At 39.9% G+C, this 22,537-nt stretch overlaps 1 protein-coding gene across 1 annotated transcript in view; it reads left to right on the top strand.

Annotated features, from left to right (window-relative positions):
* The window catches only part of FAT4 (FAT atypical cadherin 4), a 177,520-nt gene extending 160,170 nt beyond the window's left edge, over positions 1–17,350 (top strand). The window contains exons 14-19 of the mRNA XM_006153139.2: positions 2,258–2,343; positions 3,620–3,799; positions 4,590–4,714; positions 5,682–5,899; positions 11,389–11,650; positions 14,320–17,350. Of these exons, the coding sequence (XP_006153201.1) occupies positions 2,258–2,343; positions 3,620–3,799; positions 4,590–4,714; positions 5,682–5,899; positions 11,389–11,650; positions 14,320–16,187 (2,739 nt within the window). The 3' untranslated portion in view covers positions 16,188–17,350. The remainder of the gene's footprint in view (positions 1–2,257; positions 2,344–3,619; positions 3,800–4,589; positions 4,715–5,681; positions 5,900–11,388; positions 11,651–14,319) is intronic.
* The last annotated feature ends 5,187 nt before the right edge of the window (positions 17,351–22,537 follow it).

A 22,537-nucleotide genomic window follows, 5' to 3' on the forward strand; every position in this document is an offset into this window, starting at 1 on the left:
AAATGTGCAAAATATTGGGACCAGCAGTTAGCATAATGGCTATGTTGCTGGACTCCCATGTAGTCGACCGTGGTTCGCGTCCCAGACCCGGTGACTTAGAACTCACGCTGGGCGCGTGTGCGTGCTTGCCCAAGATCCCAAGAGGAGAATGGAGGAGAAGGGATTGCAGCGTGACCATCCCCCCCGGGGGGTGATTTCTCGCTTTCTGTCTCTCTGTCTCTCTCTGTCTGGCGAGCGCACGCGCCCTATAGCACAAACTTCTCCAAAAAAGAAAAAAAAAAAGAAAAAAAAATGTGCAAAATGTTGTCATTTGCTGAATTTTACTGAAGTATGGGAAACAAAGGAGAGGCATCACTATGGCACTACAGAGTGCAGAATAATAAAGATATACAGCTTTGATATTAAGCTGGAAAACAGTCATCCTCAGTGATTATTGTCCAATATACAAAACCCTTACTTCTATCATATTCTTCAACCTTCTTACCATAAGTTGAAGATTTGGTTTTTTATTGAAATGGAGTATTCATGTGCCCCACTTAACAGAAGGGGATATGCATCTTTTATGATGCAAAACTGAGTTTCTGTTTTAATACCATTGGAAGTTTTTACTGTATAGCAATGCATAATGATACATTCTGGTAACACATAGAAATGCTTTAATGTGTTCTTTATGACTAATGATTCATAAGGTAAACGAGAAGAACACTCAATCAATTTGTTTACTTTATCTCAAGCTTTAACTTAATGTAAATATTAAAATTGTCATAGGTTTCGGTAATAGTATTTATTTTGACCTTTCATAATTTTTATAAATATGACTAGAATAGTAATGTTATTAAAATATGACTTTTTTTAAGGAGAGATTTTTTGCTATAGGGTGCTATACACTTGCTGGGGAGACAGAGAGTCAGAAAGTGAGAAATCACCCCTCCCCCTGGGGGCTCGGAGATGGCCACTCTGCAATCCCTTCTCCATTCTTCTCTTGAGATTTTGGGGCATACACTGGCATGTGCCCATCATGAGTGGTTTTCTTTTGTTTTGTTTTATTTTATAGATTTTTGCTACAGGGCAAAATTGAGAGACAGAAAGAGACAGAGAGATAGAAAGCAAGAAATCATCCCCCAGGGGGATGGCCATGCTGCAATCCCTTGTCCTCCATTCTCTTCTCAGGATTTTATACATGCACACACACCAGCATGAGTTCTAAGCTACTACATCAAGGACTCAAACCATAGTTGACTACACGGGAGTCCAGTGACAACAGTATGCCATCTGCTAGTCCCAAAATGTAACTTAAAAAAAAAAAATTAGAGATTTTTGCTGTATAACACATGTATTCGCTAGAGAGAGAGTAGAAGGACAGAAAGTGAGAAATCACTCCCCAGGGGGGAAGGACATGCTGCAGTGCTTTTTCCTCCATTCTCCTCTCAGCATTTTGGGCATGCACACACATACACCTGGCATGAGCTTTAAGCCACTAGGTCCAGGACTCAAACCTCCGTTGACTAAGTTAAAGTCCCGTGACATAACCATTACACCATCTGCTGGTCCCCCAAAATATGACTTTTGAAAAATCAAAAGTTGAGTGTCTTTTCATTTGGTGGAATAGCTGGATAATAAAATAAACATTTTCTTTAAGATTGTGATCTTAGAAAGATTTACCAGACTTCATGATATTATAAGAAAAAAATAATGGCATTTTTATTCTTTTATTAATGAAACAATGGGGCAGGAAATTTTTTTTCACTTTTTTTTTTGTGTGTGTGTATGTAATATAAGGCATATGTATTCATTGGAGACAGAGACTGACAGATAGTGAGAAACCACTCCCTAGAGGTGGATGGCCATGCCACAATCTCTTCAGTCTCCTCTAGGGATTTTTGGGGATTTTCCTATTATGTTTCTCCAGCTACTGGGTCCAGGACTCGAACCACATAGTCAGCCACGTAGGATCCAGCTGCCTCAACTGCCATTGTATCTGATGGCTCACAGGAAAATAGTCTTCAAAGTACTCTCCCACCTCTTATAAATATAGATATTCAAAATTATATACATATCAGTTTTAGACATATCAAAGAAATGTATGGGATAATTTATTATTGCATTGTAACTATATTATTTGTTATGATTATAATGTATTAATCAAAGTGTTATCACGGTTTCAAAATCAAGTCCCTGTAGACCCAAATTCTGCATAGGACTTACCTGGCAAATCAAATAGGATCCAAGATGACCATTTCTACCTCTTGTTTTCTAGGCAGCTTCTTTAACTGTGGACTCCTGTTCTGAGAACCAAGAACCAGGATATTGCACTGTTAGCAATGTGGCAGTTTCTGATGATTGGTACGTAAAACTTGTTAACTTGTTCTTTATTATTCTTAAAATTAAATAGGGAAATTATACATCTAAAATCATTATATTATGCTAAATATTGCATAAAAGTTAAAGATTTTTATTTCCCCAAAGGGATCTTTATGTTATAAAATAGAATTGTTAATAATTAATGTACAAAATATTTGGGGATATGTGTGAAATTTAATGGTTGAGGTGAGGCTAAAACTACAGGGAGGAACGTTTCAGGTCACCTGTGTTCTTTGAATAGTTTCCTGAAATAGGTTGCATGTGTCCTAGGTTCTGGAAGGAGGATATGATAAGGTTCCCAACTCTTTCAGACACATTCTTTGACAGTTGTATATGACTATTATCAACAGATACTTTTCAACAGCATCTTAAACTAGAACATAGCATTAGCTTATCTAAAACATAAGCAATTTTTAATAAAAACAGAAACAGAAAATAAGGGAACCCATCAACCGTCACATTTAACCATTTAATGACTGCCCCCTTATTATCTCTATAGCAAATGAACCAGGTACTACAACAGAAATACTGAAATTGTCACTGTTTTTACTGCAGTTTGTTCTCTCTCTCTCAAAACTTGTTCCTTTTTACTGAATCAGCTTTGTGACATTTGAGGGTCTTGAATAAGTTCATGGATAATATGTACTATGAAAACTATGCGTGGATTTCAAAATCATTTTGCACCAAAATATACTCATACCTTAATTCCATTTTTGCACCATTTTTTTTTTTAGGTATCCTTGTACATCTAATTTGACTACTTTCAAACATAGTTTCCATAATTTTTATTATTTTTCACATTTTAAAAACCTAATGATCCTGTAGGTATCTGTTTGGAAAACAAGTGTCAACACGTATTATTGTCCACTAAAGTTTACCACACTATTATACATGCTAGTTATACTCACTCTTTTGTAAACTGTTTCATCAAAGTCTGTTGTGGGAACCAGCAGTTAGCGGAATGGCTATGTCGCTGGACTCCCACGTAGTCGACCGTAGTTCGCGTCCTGGACCCGGTGGCTTAGAACTCATGCTGGGCATGTGTGTGTGCGTGTCCAAGATCCTGAGAGGAGAATGGAGGAGAAGGGATTGTGGTGTGACCATCCCCCATGGGGGGTGATTTCTCACTTTCTGTCTCTCTGTCTCTGTCTGTCTGGCGAGCGCACCCGCCCTATAGCGAAAAAAACTCTCAAAAAAAAAAAAAAAAGAAAAAGTCTGTTGTGTTAGTACTTATTATTATTTATTTATTTATTTTTAGGACTCTTGATGTTCAACCAAATCGAGTCACAGTTGGTGGTATCCGATTGCTAGAACCAATTCTTCAGAGGAGAGGGCACGTGGAAAGCCATGATTTTGTTGGGTGTATAATGGAGTTCGCAGTCAATGGAAGGCCTCTGGAACCCAGCCAAGCCTTAGCGGCACAAGGCATCCTAGATCAGTACGGCAATGTTACTCACTATTTCAAAGGAAAAGGCGAAAAATGGATAATAGCTGAACACCAAAAATAAAATTATTGTGCTAAATCCCATAAAATACCAAATAGCTTTTACTGTTTTGAATTTTAAATATATATACTAATAGCTCTGACATTTTTTTAGTATAATGTATGATATTTAATTATAAAAGTAATTTTGTCCAGCCTTATTTGTGAACTCCGGTTGCTGGTGCTACTCCACAGACTGAACCAGGTGGTGTGATGGTTGGGTGGCTGGATCCCACATGATCGACTGATCGACTATGTGGTTCCAGGCCTGGACCCAGTGCCCAGTGGCTAGAAAAACACACTGGATGCATGTGTGTGCATGTCCCAAATCCTGGGAGGAGAATGGAAAAAGAGATTGTGGCACAGCCATGCCACTAGAGGGGCAAATTCTCATCTTCTATCACTTGTTCTCTCTCCGTCTGTCTGTCTGTCTCTGTCAAACACATGCACCCTATACCAAATTTAAAAAAAAAAAAATAGAAAGATTAGCTTAAAGAATAAAGTGCCACTCCTTTTGCTTTATTGTATAAGACATTATTTTTATTTACTCTCTCTTAATGCGAGGCCGGCCATTTTTCACAGGGCACTTTCAGGTTTGATTGGTTGTTCCAAATGTAGCTGTAACCTGAGTTTCAAGTAGTTGAATGTTTGAAAATAAAGAGGTTAATAAGTTTATCACTACGTTCACCAAACTTCTCCCCATCTTGTCTGTGCTTTATGGGTTCTTATTGTGATTTTATTTCAGATGCCCTAGACTGGAAGGTGCTTGTACCCGCAGCCCCTGCCAACATGGCGGCACATGCGTGGATTACTGGTCCTGGCAGCAATGCCATTGCAAGGAGGGACTGACTGGGAAATACTGTGAAAAATGTACGTAAGCTGTCCTGTCTTCCAGTGCCAATTACAGTAATCATGCAAAGTGTACACATGTGCACCTGAAGATGTAACTGAGTTAACAGATTATGCTTCTATTCTAACTAGTAAAAATATGAATCAGGTGTAAATGGTAAAATAGAGCAACCTTTTAAATTCACCCGAAGAAGAAAGATATCTTTTTAAAAACTATTCACTAAATACATCTTTAGCTTTCATTTTATAAATATGTCATGCAGTTATTTCTGTTGTTTCTTGGAGGAATTCTAGGCCACTTAAAAGATCAGAGGCTGTATATTCAGGCTTTGGTTTAATATTTGCCTTTGAAGGATTATTCTTTTTTTTTTTTTCCATCTAGGAAAAAAGTTCTTTGGTCAATTTTTTATATTTGGTAGAGAAATATACACCCTAAATTGAGACACAGTAAGCGTCATGCAATGGCTATGTAATAAAATTAAGGATGATTCTTTACATTGTAATTTGCAATTACAGACATTAGTTTTAATTTGAAATCAACTTATATTTATATATATATTTCATTATTTATTTGTCCTTTACACTCTGTTTTTATTATTAATAAGACATTAATGATGTTAAAACCATCATTGGAGAATGGTATTATTGAATATCAAGCTGTATATTCCATTGTCTAAAAGGACATCTTTTATTTTAAAAAAATTACATCATTCTCAAATAAGCAGTTACTACTTAAATCAATTATGATTAATGACTGTCAGAAGTGTTTTACATTTCATGGTTTTGAAATGGATGTAAGCATTTGAAATCAACTTATATAATAAGTCTCAGTGTTTATTATCTTTTCAAGAATAGAGTTGCGGAACGTTATTTCCACAAAGTCAACATTATCATGATCCTTTTAAATATATTTTTATCACATAGAAAACTCTCTAAGACATGCTTAATAAACATGCATTCATTTATCGCTCTCTTGCTTGGCTTTCAGCTATTACTCCTGACACTGCCTTATCCTTGGAAGGCAAAGGGCGCTTGGACTACCACATGAGTCAGAGTGAGAAGCGGGAGTATTTGTTAAGACAAAGTATTCGAGGTGCCATGTTGGAGCCTTTTGGTGTGAACAGTCTGGAAATAAAATTCAGGACAAGAAGCGAGAATGGCATTTTAATCCATATCCAAGAGAGCAGCAATTACACTACTGTGAAGGTAAGATAAAAGCTAATGGTGACTTCATTTGATTAGACCGCCTGCTGTGTCATGGTTTAAATCACTTCTCCCATAATTTCTGTCCTTTTCTTTACAACCCATTAGAGTTCCGACTAATGCTGGGCATTATTCCAATATCATCTATCTTAACTATTCCCCAGGCCTTGGCCAGAGTAACAAAGGTCTGAATGGGTTGGTTTCTAAACACTTTTGTCTTGGTTTAGAGTAGAGACCACTGCCAGGTAGACCAGCACAGAAAGAATTTGTTGCAATCTATTGAGTTCGATAAAAATTTATATTGCTTTTTTTTCTACCTTTAAACAAAACAGAACAAAAAGATAATGTGTCTTTGGAATGGAAAAATATTTTTTTCTGGAAGAATTACTTAAAACATTGATCTGTATATGTTAATAGGTGGGATTAGGGGAAAATATTTTCAAATTATTTGGCTATGTTTAGAAACATATATTCCATTCACCATTTAAACTCCGAGCTTAAGTATATTTAGAATTTGTTGTAAGTAAAATTTCACCTAACTTCTCCAAATAGTTTATTTATTTATTTACTTATTTCAATTTGACTAGAGAGGGATAGAGAGAGAGAGAAAATGTGAGAGCAAGCCGCCAGGTCAGGGACTCAAAACTATGGTCTGCCATGTGGGAGTCCAACATCCTTAACCACCATGCCATCTGCTGGTCCACCTGTCCAAGGAGTTTTTAAGTAAATTTTTAAAAATTCCACTTTCTGAGAAAAATAAATCACTGTGTCATCATTAGAGTTTTACATACCTTTTTTCTCATCATCATAAATAAGATGCTGAGCTGGTGAATAATTTCATTAGATATGCATTTTCCATTGACTCTTAGCTTTTCTGATTTCTTTTTTTTTGGAGAGATTTTTTTTGCCATAGGGCGCGTGTGCTCACCAGACAGACAGAGAGAGACAGAGAAATAGAAAGTGAGAAATCACCCCCCCCCAGGCGGATGGCCATGCCACAATCCCTTCTCCTCCATTCTCCTCTCAGGATTTTGGGCGCGCATGCACACGCACCCGGCGTGAGTTTAGCCACCGGGTCCAGGACTCGAACCGCAGTCAACTACGTAGGAGTCCAGCAACATAGCCATTACGCTAACTGCTGGTCCCACTTTTCTGATATCTAAAACTATTACTCTTTCTTCTTTCCACAAGTCATCTCTTCAACCATTTAGTTATGTTATACCAATTGATTAATATTGTTTTGTATATTATATTTATATTGATAATGTTCATATAAATTCTACTAAATTCTTAAAAAACAAACCCAGATATCCTGAATTATTTTCAGCTATAAATCAATGTCTTTATCATTTCAAGAAGAAATTTCTAAAGAAAAAAAAACATTATATATAGAAAGTTATGAGGTTTAATTTGCATATGATATTAAAAATAAAAGTAGGTGCTCACCTTAAATCTTCAGCCTTTCTTAATTCTCAAAATGTCTCTTTCTAAGCCAATTCTGGTTATTACACATTTACATATCTTTAATAAGTAGCGCAAAAAACAATCTTTTAAAATTCTCAAACTATAGGGACCAGAAGTTAACGTAATGGCTATGTCGCTGGACTCCCATGTAGTCGACCGCAGTTCGAGTTGTGGACCCAGTGGCTTAAACTCATGCCAGGTGCATGTACGTACGTGCCCAAGATCCTAAGAGGAGAATGGAGGAGAAGGGATTGCGGCGTGGCCATTCCCCCTGGGGGGTGATTTCTTGCTTTCTGTCTCTCTGTCTCTCTCTGGCATACTGGCAAGTGCACGCGCCCTATAGCAAAAACTTCTCCAAACAAAGAAAAAAATATATCAAATTATAATTCCCCAGTTCAATCATTTCCAACTGGGGTTCATTTTAGCTCCCAAGGTAACATGCAGAATGTCTGGAGACATTTTTGATTGTCACAGTTGGGGAACAGGAGGGAGCTAGTGGGTAGAGATTAGGAATACAGCCAAACATCCTCCACTACACAACAGAGACTCCACAACCAAGAACGGTCTCGTCAGGAAGGACAGCAGTGCTCCATTTGAGACGCTCTTTCCTTGTCATGGACCAGAGCATCTTCAGGTTATAATTTTTTCCTTGTCTATTGAACAAAGGGCTCAGTTGCAGAATCAGTACGTCAACTGCAAAGTACAACGTGCCAGTCATTGTATAGCATTATTATTCATTGTTTGTATTTTTTATTGAAAAATGTATTGGGGGGGCCAGCTGGTGACACAGTGGTTGCAGTGCTGGACTTCTACATGGCTGGCTGTGGTTCAAGGCCCAGACCTGGCACCTTGGTTTCTCACTTCCTCTCTCTCTCCCTCCCTTCCTATCTCTCTCTCTTTCTCTCTCTCTCTCTCTGATGCTCACATGTGCCCTATAGCAAAATTTTTAGAAATAATAATAATAAATAAATAAAATTAATATTTTTTAAAGAAAAATGTATGCAGGTTAGCCAGGTGGCATGGTGTTTAAGGAGGCTGGATCTCATATGGCCAGTTGAATCATTCAAGTTCTGGACCCAGTGGCTTGGAAAACACATTGGGCACATGTACATCTGTGCCCAAAATCCCAAAAGGAGAATAGAAACAGGATTATGGCATGGCTATCCTCCATGGGAGGATGATTTCTTACTTTCCTACTCTCTCTTTTTCTCTGTCTCTCTCTGGTGAGTGCACACACACCTTATAGCAAACTTAAAAAAAAAAAAAAGTATTAAAAGTGAAGAAAGAGGGGCTGGCAGGTGACAATGTGGTTGTGATGGCTGGACTCCTACATGGCTGACTACGGTTTGAGTCCCGGACCTGGCAGCTTGCTTTCTCATTTTCCTTCTCTCTCTCTGGTCAACTTCCAAAAAATAAAATAATGACAATGGATAAAATTAAATAAAATAACTCTTTAAAAAAAAGTGAAGAAAGAAGCAGACCTTATTATCTGTAAGAAACATTTTTTGTGTGTTTGGAGCAGCTCTGATACTGAGGTCTGTGTGTTCTACGTTAAGTAGCTTCCAAGTCCCCATGCCATTTAAATGGCATGTGAAATATGTCTGAATGTTATCCCTTTAAGCCAAGGAATCCAGTCAGAATACAATGTGATTGAAGAAAACACAGAAGATTTTTTCTTCCTTCAAGAAGAAGCTGAATGTCAGTATCCATTTTTGTCACTATAAATTCTTGCATTTCCAACAAGACCGAGGCAGACAGCTACTCCAGATTTCATTCCATTAGTATTAAGCACTTAGAATATGTTTTTCTGAAGGGAAAGTAAGAGGTAATTAATAGAAATAGTGACTAATGCAGACCAAGGTAAATGTCTTCAGAGTTTCCTTTGTATAAAGTTTTTTAAAAGCATCTTTTTTAGAGATTAGAGGGCTTGGCAGGTAAAGTGAATAGATAAAAATAGAATAATAATAAAACAGGGAGTAAGGAGCGCTAAGATGGCAGAGAGTAACCCTTGTAGGAAGGCAAATTGTTTGGATACCAGGACTATGACTTGCTTATATGGGTGAAGAAGTAGATTATGATGGACTTTTACTTCCGGTAAAAGTTTTCTTCTTTCTTTCTTTTGGTTCAACTTCTGACCATTTCTTTTTGTGAAAGTGAGAACGACTGTGAGGATATGGTGAGAGAAGAGTGTGGCGTCAGGAGAGGGTAGCAGTAGCTACCCAGGTGAGAAAAGAACATAGAGACCAGACAGGGTCTGCTCAGATAAAGAAGAAATTAAGAAGAGAACATCTCAGAGAGAAAGGCAGAAGGAGAGCATATCGTGTTGACGTCGACATGGCATTTACAACATGGCGCAAACTTCTCTTTATCCATGGTGCATCATGGAGGTCCGTGTTGGGAGTTCTGTAGTAATAGTCAGGTGATGGATGGTAGCTCTACTCCAAATCAGTCCTGTTGTTTGTTGGTCTGTGTAAGAGAGACCATGTGTGATTCAGAGTTGGAATAAGGGATCCACAGCTTGATAGATTCAAAAATGAATGAGAAAACGGGCAAAGAAATACATGGATATATAAAACCAAGCCAAAAAATGTACATACTGTTTTAACAGTTAGGAAGGATATGAATGTTAGGTGGAGTATTAGTGGGGCGAAAGAAAACAATAGAATATTATCATGGAAAGGTGTGTTCTTATTCACCCCACTCTGTGGTATATTCTAAACGCTCTGTCATCAGGAATTCCTTGAGTAAAAGAGTGGCATGGTGAGATCAAATAGAAGAGGAATAGAGCTGGAAGGAAGCTCTTTCCAATCCATAAAATAAAAAGACTCGCTATTACCAAAAAAGAAGTTGTTGTTTTTGCTACGTGTCATGAGATGTTGCCCAGTTGATGAAATGTTATTGTCATTTAACTAGAGATTTCTTTCTTTATCTATCTGAGTTTGGGATGATTGCTTTCTATCATTATCTGGGATGATCACTTTAATAAAATATTACTGTAAGAATAACATATGTAAATGTGTCAAGCATATTTTCCACAAAGTACAAATGGTGTGATTTTTCGTTCTACCAGATGTGTTTGTTGCGTGTAGAAAGAGCATTTGATCTGAGTGACAAAATAAACCGATCCATCCTTTCATTCCCGTTATTTGAGGAAAAGTGCCACCTCATCCCTTGGCCAACGCACCAGCTCCGTCTGGCAGTTGTGATGGGGATTACGCTCTGAACCAAATGTTTATCCTGCCTCATAAATTATTTCGTTTTCTAAAGTGGTCTACTCAGAATACTGGAAACTTGGTAGCTGGAAACTACTCAGTGTTCTCCGGGGTGAAGTAAAAGAAACACAATATCCCTTAGATCAATCGTCAAAGGCCGCCAAAGTGAAGTGTTGCCCAGACACTTCATTATTAAAAATGTATCCTGTATTCATCAGTTTTTCATCTCAAGAAATGATATAAATAATAAGCATCATTTCCCCCCCTAAAATTCCAGAGCATAAAAGAAGAGAGGTAAAACTATTTATTTTTGTCATTATTTTTCCGACGATGCTTTCTTTTTTAGCTGAACACTCATTTTTCATGGTTCCAGTGGCTTTAGCATTTTATGATCACTATGGGCCTTTTACTAATCTGATCAATATAACAGGCTTATCACTGCCATTGAAATATAAATATTCACAGACAGGCGTAATTTATTTATTTAAAAATGGGTATTCACTCCATTACTATCTCAATTGTGTTCTGGAAAATAATTCTATGCATCTTGAAAAACTGAATATAAATATAAAACCATTGAAGCTATTAAATATGAAAGGACTGGGTTGTCAGAAAAGTCATGACATATTTTTTGAATTTTCTATGCAAAAATGCATCATGAGTTTTCTGACAACCCAGTTTACGCTACCTAAGATTACACAGATAACGTTTCAGAATATGCTAATGTAACTCTCCAGCTACTACATCTGCTTTAGATTGATCAAAATTTTTAGGTTAGTTCTATTGGTTGTACATTATTTTTAATATGTCTTACAGATTAAGAATGGCAAGGTACATTTTACGTCAGACGCAGGAATCGCTGGGAAAGTGGAAAGAAATATTCCGGAAGTGTATGTTGCAGATGGCCACTGGCATACTTTCCTGATTGGGAAAAACAGAACAGCCACGGTGTTGTCCATTGACAGGATATTTAACAGAGATATAATCCACCCTACTCAGGATTTTGGTGGCCTTGACGTGCTTACTATTTCTCTTGGAGGAATTCCACCCAATCAAGCTCATCGTGATACTCAAACAGGTAAATGTTTATGCGAGAAGTGTCATGAAGGAAAGAGATCGTTGTTCCTCAAAAAGTAGTTGGTTTTTGGTCCAGCCTTCATGGTGCCATTGGGTGATGCACAAAACCGTGGAGCTGGAGGCCACATGCTGACTGTGGTTTGAATCCCTGTTCCGGTCAGGTTGATATACTGTGGACAGTAGCACTTGTACCAGGATCCTGGTGAGCCAGAGACTGCAGAAACGGGATTATGAGACCATGTGGAGTGCTTCTCTCTCTCTCTCTCTCTGCCTCTTTCTCTCTCACTTTCACAATGTATCATGAAATTTAAAAAAAAGTTTAAAAAAGTAATTTTTTTTTTTTGTAGTGAGGGTCGTTGATGTCAACTTAGGAATCCAATAATATAGTACAATTTTATTACAGTAAAAAAATTTTTTGAGAGGTTTTTGCTATAGCACACATGCTATGGATGAGTTGGATCTCAGGGATAGACTTGAGCTGGAAATATACATTTAGGTGTTGTCAATGTTAAAACAATCATTGAAGGCCAGCAGGTTGCTTGGTAGTTAAGGCTCTGAACTTGTACATGGCTGACTGCAGTTTGAGTCCTGAACCTGCAACTTGCTCTCTCACTCCTTCTGCCTCTGTCTCTCTCTGGACAAATTAAAATAATAATAACAACAACAAATTAAGTTTTTAAAATAGAAAGAAAGAAAAGGTCATTAAAGTACTGGGCCTGGGTGTGATCTCCGACATGAGAGGGTAGAGTGAAAAGAAAGCCCTGGGCTTTACCTTGAGTAACTCCAAGAGTTAATGGTTCTTTAGACAAGAATGAGCCAGAAAGGGAGAGTGAGTACTAGGGAGAAATCCCCGAGTGTAGGAATAAAAGAGAAGCTGTCACAGAAGCTCATGCACAGTGTATGTATCCAGGATGGAAATGTCACTAGGTGGAATGATACACCAAATAAGAGGAAAACCGAAAAATGCGTGAGAGTAATGGGGTTAAGACATGAAAATTTAAGTCTAAGTCCTAAGTCCTTCTTATATATTTTGCAGATTTCAAAATACAGATGAAAACTCATTTGGATGATGTTCAAGCCAATGTAAACTGTGCTCTTTTTCAGTGACAAAGTCAAGTCTTGGGCCCTGACACAGGAGCATAGGCAGTATTGTTGCACCAAAGTCTAACAAAGTGTTTATCAAAGCTTTTTGCTGTTCTTCTGCCTTTTTTTTTTTTTTAATATCGCTTCCCTAAGGACTCATTTAAGATAATTTTTCTAACTCTTACCATCTCCATGTTCTGAAATGTGAATGCCACCATTATTCTTTTTATCTGCCCTTTGGAGAGCCACAAACCAATATAATAGCTGAGATCGGGAACTAGCAGTTAGCGTAATGGCTATGTCACTGGGCTCCCACGTAGTCAACCGCAGTTCGCGTCCCAGACCCAGTGGCTTAAAACTCACGCCGGGCGCGTGTGCGTTGTGCCCAAGATCCTGAGAGGAGAATGGAGGAGAAGGGATTGTGGCGTGACCATCCCCCCTGGGGGTGATTTCTCGCTTTCTGTCTCTATGTCTCTCTCTGTCTGTCTGGCGAGTGCACGTGCCCTATAGCAAAAACCTCAAAAAAAAAAAAAACCAAAAAACAATATAATAGCTGAGATTTCTCTCTTGTTCCTCTGAATCCTATGTTTGACTCTGAGAGCAATGTCTCCATCCAGGGGAATGTATGATCTAGTAGTTGAAGGTCCTGGGCTATTTTTTTGCTCTTTATAAGCTTTTGAAAATCCATGTAATTTCTACATAATGCAATTTTTGGTGTATGTACTATGAAAATAGTAAAATGAATGAATGAGATTTAATTAATTAAATGAAAAGAAGGAGACTGACCTGTCCAAGTCGCTCATAAGTCTTGAGAAAGTGTGGGATGTGGGGCCGGATGGTGGCACAGCGATAAATGTGCTGCCCTCTGAGATCGACCACGTGGGGACATTCCAGTTCTGCATCCAGAGACCTCCTTGAGTGCATCGGACACGCCTGTGCCCATGATCCAGGGCTGGCTGGGGCTGGGTGTGGACGGCAGCATCGACCCCCTGCTGGGGGTTCTGTCTCTCTGTCTCTTCCCCCCTTTCTCTCTCTGTCTCTCTCAGTCATGAAAGAAATAGAACGAATTTTTTTTTTAATTAAGAAAAAAAGGAAATTAGAAAGTGTGTGATCTGAGCAACCTTCTCTGTGCACTTGTGGTAATCACACGCATCTTGCACGGTTATGTTAACGATGCCCAGAGTTATTGCCTTTGAACTGGCTGTTGGCTCTGAGATGTGTTTTCTGTACTCTTTTTATTTGGAGAGAGAGTTTTGCTATAGGGCACACATGTGCTCACCGGAGAGACAAAGACAGAAAGTGAGAAATCACTGTCTCGGGGGATAGCCACGCCACAATCCCTTCTTCTCCATTCTCCCCTTGGGATCTTGGGCATGCACACACGTGCATCTGGTGTTAGTTTCAAGCTGCCGGGACCGGGACTCTAACTTGGTCTGCAATAAGGGAATCCAGCAGCTTAATCACCACACAGCCTACAGGCCATTTTCAGTGTTACGAGGTGACCAGAAGGCTTCTCTTTACCAGATCTGAGCGATGTGATGTGTCCAGCCTTTGACCTTCTCTGACATGCTGCATTTCCTTCTGCAGGGTTCGACGGCTGCATTGCTTCCATGCTGTATGGTGGAGAGAGCCTGCCTTTCAGCGGGAAGCACAGCCTGGCCTCCATCTCGAAAACAGATCCGTCAGTGAAGATCGGCTGTCGGGGCCCGAACATCTGTGCCAGCAACCCGTGCTGGGGTGACTTGCTGTGCATTAACCAGTGGTATGCCTACAAGTGCGTTCCTCCCGGAGACTGTGCCTCCCACCCATGCCAGAACGGGGGCAGCTGCGAGCCAGGTCTGCACTCTGGCTTCACCTGCAGCTGTCCGGAGTCGCACACGGGGAGGACCTGTGAGACCGTGGTGGCCTGTCTTGGCATCCTCTGTCCTCAGGGGAAGGTGTGCAAAGCTGGAAGTCCTGGGAGCCATGTCTGCGTTCTGAGTCAGGGCCCTGAAGAGCTCTCGCTGCCCCTGTGGGCAGTGCCCGCCATTGTGGGCAGCTGTGCCACCGTCCTGGCCCTCCTGGTCTTGAGCCTGATTCTGTGTAATCAGTGCAGGGGGAAGAAGGGCAAAAACCCCAAAGAGGAGAAGAAACCGAAGGAGAAGAAGAAAAAGGGAAGTGAGAACGTCGCCTTCGACGATCCAGACAACATCCCCCCCTATGGGGATGACATGACGGTGAGGAAGCAGCCCGAAGGGAACCCCAAGCCAGATATCATTGAAAGGGAAAACCCCTACCTCATCTACGATGAGACGGACATCCCTCACAACTCCGAGACTGTCCCCAGCGCGCCGCTGGCTTCGCCGGAGCAGGAGATAGAGCACTACGACATCGACAACGCCAGCAGCATAGCGCCGTCCGATGCCGACATCATCCAGCACTACAAACAGTTCCGCAGCCACACCCCCAAGTTCTCCATCCAGAGGCACAGCCCCCTGGGCTTCGCGAGGCAGTCCCCCATGCCCTTGGGAGCAAGCAGTTTGACTTACCAGTCTTCATATGGCCAAGGGCTAAGAACCAGCTCTCTAAGCCACTCGGCCTGCCCCACTCCCAACCCCCTGTCTCGACACAGCCCGGCCCCCTTCTCCAAATCTTCCACTTTCTACAGGAACAGCCCAGCCCGGGAGCTGCATCTTCCCATAAGGGATGGAAACACCTTGGAAATGCATGGTGACCCCTGCCAGCCTGGCATTTTCAACTACGCCACCAGGCTGGGAAGGAGAAGCAAGAGCCCTCAGGCCATGGTGTCACATGGGTCTAGACCCGGGAGTCGCCTCAAGCAGCCCATAGGGCAGATTCCTCTGGAATCTTCTCCTCCAGTTGGGCTGTCAATTGAAGAGGTGGAGAGGCTGAACACCCCTCGCCCTCGAAACCCAAGTATCTGCAGTGCAGACCATGGGAGGTCGTCCTCAGAGGAGGACTGTAGGAGACCACTGTCTAGAACCAGGAACCCTGCGGATGGCATTCCGGCTCCAGAATCTTCTTCCGATAGTGACTCCCATGAGTCCTTCACTTGCTCAGAAATGGAATATGACAGGGAAAAGCCAATGGCTTACACTTCCAGGATGCCCAAGTTATCACAAGTCAATGAGTCTGATGCAGACGACGAAGATAATTATGGAGCCAGACTGAAGCCTAGAAGGTACCACGGCCGCAGGGCTGAGGGGGGACCTGCGGGCACCCCGGCAGCAGCGCCAGGGGTTGCTGACAGTACACTCCCCCTCAAGCTTGGGCAGCAAGCAGGGAATTTCAACTGGGACAACCTTTTGAACTGGGGTCCTGGCTTTGGCCATTATGTAGATGTTTTTAAAGATTTGGCATCTCTCCCAGAGAAAACAGCAGCATCAAATGAAGAAGGCAAGGGGGGGACAGCCAAGCCAGCCCCCAAAGATGGGGAAGCAGAACAGTACGTGTGAAGTGTAAGTTCTGGCCTTACACAAACCAAGACCGCTCCGACGATGGTGAGGTTGCAGATGAGGTGGGGGAGTCACATTTGAAAACTAGGCCAGTATGGACTGGTGGTTGAGGGAAACTACAAATAATAACCACGATGCTGCTGACACAGACTCAAAACAAGTCTTTAATTTAAGTCTGCTTGGTTGAGTTATTTTCCTGCATGCATTGTATTTGGTAACTAGTAACATGGCATGCAGCATTTGGGAAGGTTTTCTTATTTACTAGTGTTTGATTTGTGATTTTTGAAATGAATACCATTCCCGTTGCAGAAATGAACTTGTGTGCTTTCTTTCACAGTTGGATATGCATACTGTTTCCATTGTGTTATTATAACTGTGTTTTCCATTGCAAGATCCTTGAGGTTTAACAGATCCTTTTAAAGTGTAGAGAAGAACTCTCCCCTCCTTGAATGAAAGGCAAAGAATGAACACTTTTCAGAATGCTAGATTCCACAGTTCCTTGTTACTCAGAAATGTCTGGGTGTTTGTTTCAGTTTTACATGACAGTGGGTACTAGAATGAAGTCATTTTGTTCAGCACTTTAAAGCTTGCTTATAAAACCGCGTTAAAACTTCTGAATCTTTTGTGAACGATGATGGTTTCCTACCTTTTCGTAAGGCTTCCATTAGGGAGAAAATGATGACATGTTGTTCCCTGAACACTGCCACCTTTCTACTGCAGAAGCATGTTCTCAGCCACACATTTCTCAGAGACACTTCTAGAAGTTATTTATTGAAAAAAAAAAAAAAGTTCTATGCTTTGACCAGTGTGAAGAATCCACCTAAGGAAAAGCCTTCTGGGACTTATTTTTCAACCATTCAACATTTATCCCAAGTACCCAATTTTTATAATTTATATAAAGTCAAATTTCAACACTCCTTACTTTGTGTCATTTTGTAGATCATCTTTCTTAATACTGTGTAAAAACTTTTTCTTTTCTTTTCCTTTTTTTTTTTTTTTACACCTAAGCTGTGTTTTTGATACTGATATTTTCCTATGCTGAATGGTTTTCTTACTTTCAGGGAAGGTAAGAAAATACTTTTTTTACATTTGTTACTTATGTAACGTTCATATTTTTCACATTTTGATATTTGTAACATACTGTATGCTTTCTACTTGTAAATGCCAACAATAGAATTAAATATTTATTTAAAATACTTTGGATTCATGGCGTAATACTAAATTTCCATCCTTCTGTCCTCTTTGTATACCCAACTGAGAATCTTCTGAGTGTGCCCAGGTGAATTATATATGGGCAACGTCATTTCCTCTTCCAAGACATGATTTTGGGTAATTGCCAGAAAATAATGTATATATTTAATGTTTTTGACATAGGGAGGGCATGTGCATTTGCCAGAGACAGAGAGAGAAACAGAGACAGAGAGAGGGATAGTAAGAAATCACCCCCCCACCCCGCCCTGACCAGGATGGGGATGGTCATGCCACAATCCCTTTACCTCCATTCTCTTCTCAGAATTTTGAGCATGCACACGTGTCCGTTGTAGGACTCGAACTACCGTCGGCCATGTGGGAGTCCAGCACATTAACCAATACGCCACCTGCTGACTCCAGTAGAAAATATATTTTAAGGTCTTTTAGTGCATTCCTACCTGTCAGAGTTCTCAGACTTCCTGGCGCATAATGAGTCTAGACTAGGCTGGTCTTAGGGGATGGACTTGGTTATGAACCTGATTAAGCCATCCGCCAATGAATACTTATAACTTCCCAGAAGAGTGTGTTCACGGAAGGCCAGCTTTGGATTATAGTTATAGAAGCAGCGATGAATTAAAGCTTATTATGGCAAAATGGCTGGGTCTGATTTTCTCCAAGGACCCACGCTTTGCAAGTGCAGTGGTGAGCAGAAAGAACAAAGCTCTGCTAAGCTTGCCTGTCTTTTAATTTATTGATCACTCAGCTGCCTAAAGGCTAAATAAATTTTACATGCTATCTTCACTGAAGCCAACCCCTATTTTCAAATAGTCACCTAAGAGTGAAACAGCTCACAAGGAGAGAATGGTTCAGAACACGAATAACTTGTGTACACATAGTAACACTTCGATAATAGGACTTCTAAAACTTACCTCACAATCAGGCCATTTTATAATTAAATATTTGCCCCAAACCTAAAAACTTAATATGTATTGAGATTTTTTTTTAATTAGTCTATATTTTTTCTATGAATTACAGAGAGAGAGGACAGCACCTCTGGTGGGTCCTGATACTGTGGTCCACCCCAGCCCTGGGTGATGGACAAGCACGCACTCCGCAGACTCAAGGAGATCTCTGAACGTGAACCAGGAACCTTCCCCTGTGGGATTCTTCCGCAGTGTTGCATTTTACCACCGAACCCCAGTCTAGCCCTAGAGAATTTTCTTTTTGCACACTGTACCATATCAAATAGGAATTTTAACAATATATAAACATTTTTGTATCTTTAAGTTAATACCAACAGATTAAGATAAATGCCAGAATTATTTTATCAATTTTTAAATGTTCTGATTATTATTTTCTGTTTCAGTATAGGAAGTGAAATGTAGGTTTAGTTTAAATCATGAAATTGAATATGGTTTAGAGATGGAGTGTAAGCCAGTTCTATTTCTAATCAGTCGTGGTGTTGGTAAGTGTTTTGTCAACAAGTAATTGGGGAGTTGTATTTTAGGCTTTTTAGGCTTTTCTTTTTTTTGGAGAGGTTTTTGCTATAGGGCATGTGCACTCACCAGACAGACAGAGAGACAGAAGGCGAGAAATCACCTCCCGGGGGGATGGCCATGCCGCAGTCCCTTCTTCGTTCTCCTCTTGGGATCTGGGGCATGCACGCACACACACCCGGCATGAGTTTTTAAGCCACCGGGTCCAGGACACAAACTGTGGTTGACTACATGGGAATCCAGCGACATAGTCATTACGCTAACTGCTGGTCCCGTATTTTAGGCTTTTCTGATGCTCAGATTCCTAGATTGATTTTAATCTATCTTAATACATTAATATTCTCTTTTTGTTACCTGTGATGAGCCTACATATTTCAATATTATGCATTTATGTTCCAAATACGGAAACATGTTGATTACTTTGTGTAACTCAAAACAGAACACACATTTTTCTTGAGAAATTGAAGCATGTCAGTGTCCTCAAGGATAGAAACTGTTTAATTTAGAACAGATCTAAAAGTAAAATAATAAGTGTAATTATAGCTAAAACTTAAGGCAAAAGAAACTTGAAGGCAAGATTCTGTATTTCTATTCTCCAAGAAATCTTTGTTAGATATATTATAGAATTACTGTTCTCCACTCATTGATCCCAGTTGAGGAAAAGATAGGCTTCTTACAGGAATATTTCTAGTTACTTTCTTCCAGGGGCCAATGGATGGTGTTAAGGTACTAGACTCTCACATGACCCACTGCAGTTCTCCTGTATCTGGTGGCTTGAAACTCACACTGGGCATGTGTGCATGTGTACCCACAGTCCTGAGAGGAGAATGGAGAAGACGGGATTATGGCATGCCATCCTTCCTGCGAGGTGGATTTCTCGCTTTCTGTCTCTCTTTGTCTCTCCAGTGAGCCCACATGCCCTATAGCAAAAAAATATCTTCCAATGAAGCAAGAACAATATAGCAAAACAAACCAGAAATATATGAAATAAAGATCTCACTTAAAATAGAACTTAATACATAACTTCTTGAAGTATTACAATAACAGCAAATACAATGTGGGAGGTGGGAGGGTTCTAGGCAAATTGACAGGGTAACAGTCCCTACAAATGAATGGTTATTAGTGACCTGCATGTTTACATATAAATTCATGTTCCTAGAATTTTAACCCAGCTCCTGTTGGAGTTTATTGCATGACCCAGTAAACAGACACTATTTGGGGCTCCTCCTGTATCTATTTTGTAGAGAAAACATTACTTACTTTTTTCAGGTGCACACTGCAAAAGGCTCTAGGCATGCTGTTAGTCAGGAAAAACCTGTGATGCTCAGTCACAAGATCCGTAGGCTCAGAGTGGCAGCAGGACACGGGACTCTGCTTAGTTCTTAAGGAGCACATCGCGGTTCCTTTCAAGGTTGTTTCTGGAGTTTTCCAAATAAGCTGATTTTGTTGATAGCCTAAGATAGATTAAAATAATTCTAAGCAACTGAGCATTAAAAGGGCCTAAAGCACAACTCTCCAGTTACTTGTTAACAAAAAGCTTACCAACACCACGGCTGATGAGAAATGGAACTGGCTTACACTAAGGAGAGCTGTGTCCTTTACAGATATTTTATTTATAAGAAAAAATAAAATATATCCCCAAGTGACTTTATTACTTTCAGATATTCCATCTAAGAATGAAGCTTTGTTGTCACATAAATGCATTTTCATCTAACTCAAATTTAACATTATAGTAAAATGAAATTGTGAAAAGTGAGAATTTAAAATTTTTGAATCAATAATTCAGCAATGCAATTTTTCTTTTCCCATTTTATTTTATGTCATAGATTCCATTTTTAAGGGACTAACATTTCAAGATGACTGAATTTACCTTCCCTTAGGAAATATAAACCTAGAAATAAAATGCATTTTAGCACATTAGTAGCCTTTCAGTGTGAAGCAAAATAGAAAAATCTATGATTAATCTGGTAGATGTGCCTTATAGATATTTTGAATGAAATACCACATTAATATTTATCTGGTTACTCCTACTGAGCAAACGAGTAGTTTTAAGGCTATATTAGTCAAAATTTATAGGTCAGTGTTATACATAGGTACCTATTTTAATTTATTGCCATTGAAGAAAAGGGCAGTAGGTTCTAAATAAGCTTGATGCATACAATTTTGCTGCATTTAAGTATCAATGACTTAATTTAACCTAAGTGCACCTCTTTGATAATCATTGCAAACATACATATTCTGTACTGAAGACCACGAAGTACATGATCTCCTTTAACAGGGAAACACATTGAAATAACAAAAGAGTTCAGTGTCCTGGGTTAAATCTAATCATAAACAATAATTAATGCCTATTACGTGCCATTCTTCTAGATGATGGGAATGAAATAGTGAAAAAAGCAGAACACCTGTCTCCATGAAACTTACATTCACTTAAAGGAGATGATCAACAACTACAGTAATAATTACTGAGCAGAGGAGAAGGGATTGCCGTGTGGCCATGCCCCTGGGGGTGATCTCTCACTTTCTCTGTCTCTCATTTTCTCTCTCCAGTGAGCTCACACACACCCTATGGCAAAAATAAATCAATAAATGAATAAATTTAGAACAGGTTCCGTATCAGAATTATCACTGAAGCAAATCTTCAGATGCAATGTTAACCCGGAGAATGTGGGTGTATACTCCTTCTGCCCTGATGTGTGAGATCCAGAAAACTGAGATTCGGATGATTGAAAAGAATGTACTAACATTGATATCACTCTAAGCAAGCCAAACCTGGAGAAATAGACGAAGCATCTTAGGATAATATATCAAAGGTGTCTCCTTGTTGCTAAGGAATTTAAATCCAAAGTGTGAGGGTTTTTTGTCTGTTTGTTTGTTTGTTTTTGCAAGGTTTTTGCTATTGGGCATGGCATATGTGCTCACCAGAGAGACAGAGACAGGAAACGAGAAATCATTCCCTGGGGGGGGGGGGGTGGCCATGCTGCAATCCCTTCTCCTCCATTCTCCTCTTGGGATTTTGGGCATGCATGCACACATACCCGGCATGAGTTTTAAGCCACCGGGTCTGGAACTCCAACCATGGTTGACTACAGGAGTCCAGCAACATAACCATTACACCATCTGCTGGCCCCCAAAGTATGAGATATCTACTGACAAGGCAGCTATGGAATTTTTTATTTTAAAATTAACTTCTTTTTTTTTTAACATGTGGATCATTTGGGTTTTTAAAAATCAATTTATTTATTTAATTTTATTATTATTTTTTAATTTGACCAGAGAGAGACCGGGAGAGAGAGATACGGAAAGTGAGAAAACAAGCTGCTAGGTCCAGCACTCCAACTGCAGTTGACCATGTGGGAGTCCAATACCCTTAACTGCCATGCCACCTGCTGGTCCACAAGTTGATCATTTGTAACACAAATTTTCCAAATGGAATGAGTTAGATTTATAGAGTGATGGCAAATCAGATATCTTTGCGACACAATGGTAATATATGCCTCAACCTAAGGCAACTAAAGTTTGGCTGAATAGTTTTTCTTGTTTTCGTTTTTGTTTCTTTTAGAGATTTTTGTCTTAGGGCATGTGTGCTCCCTGGAGCGAGAGGAGAGAGAGAGAGAGAGAAAGAGAGAGAGAGAGAGCTAGTGAGAGGGACAGAGAGAAAAC

This window comes from Tupaia chinensis, unplaced genomic scaffold, assembly GCF_000334495.1.
Source record: "Tupaia chinensis unplaced genomic scaffold, TupChi_1.0 Scaffold000362_1, whole genome shotgun sequence".
Taxonomy (NCBI): Eukaryota; Metazoa; Chordata; class Mammalia; order Scandentia; family Tupaiidae; genus Tupaia; species Tupaia belangeri.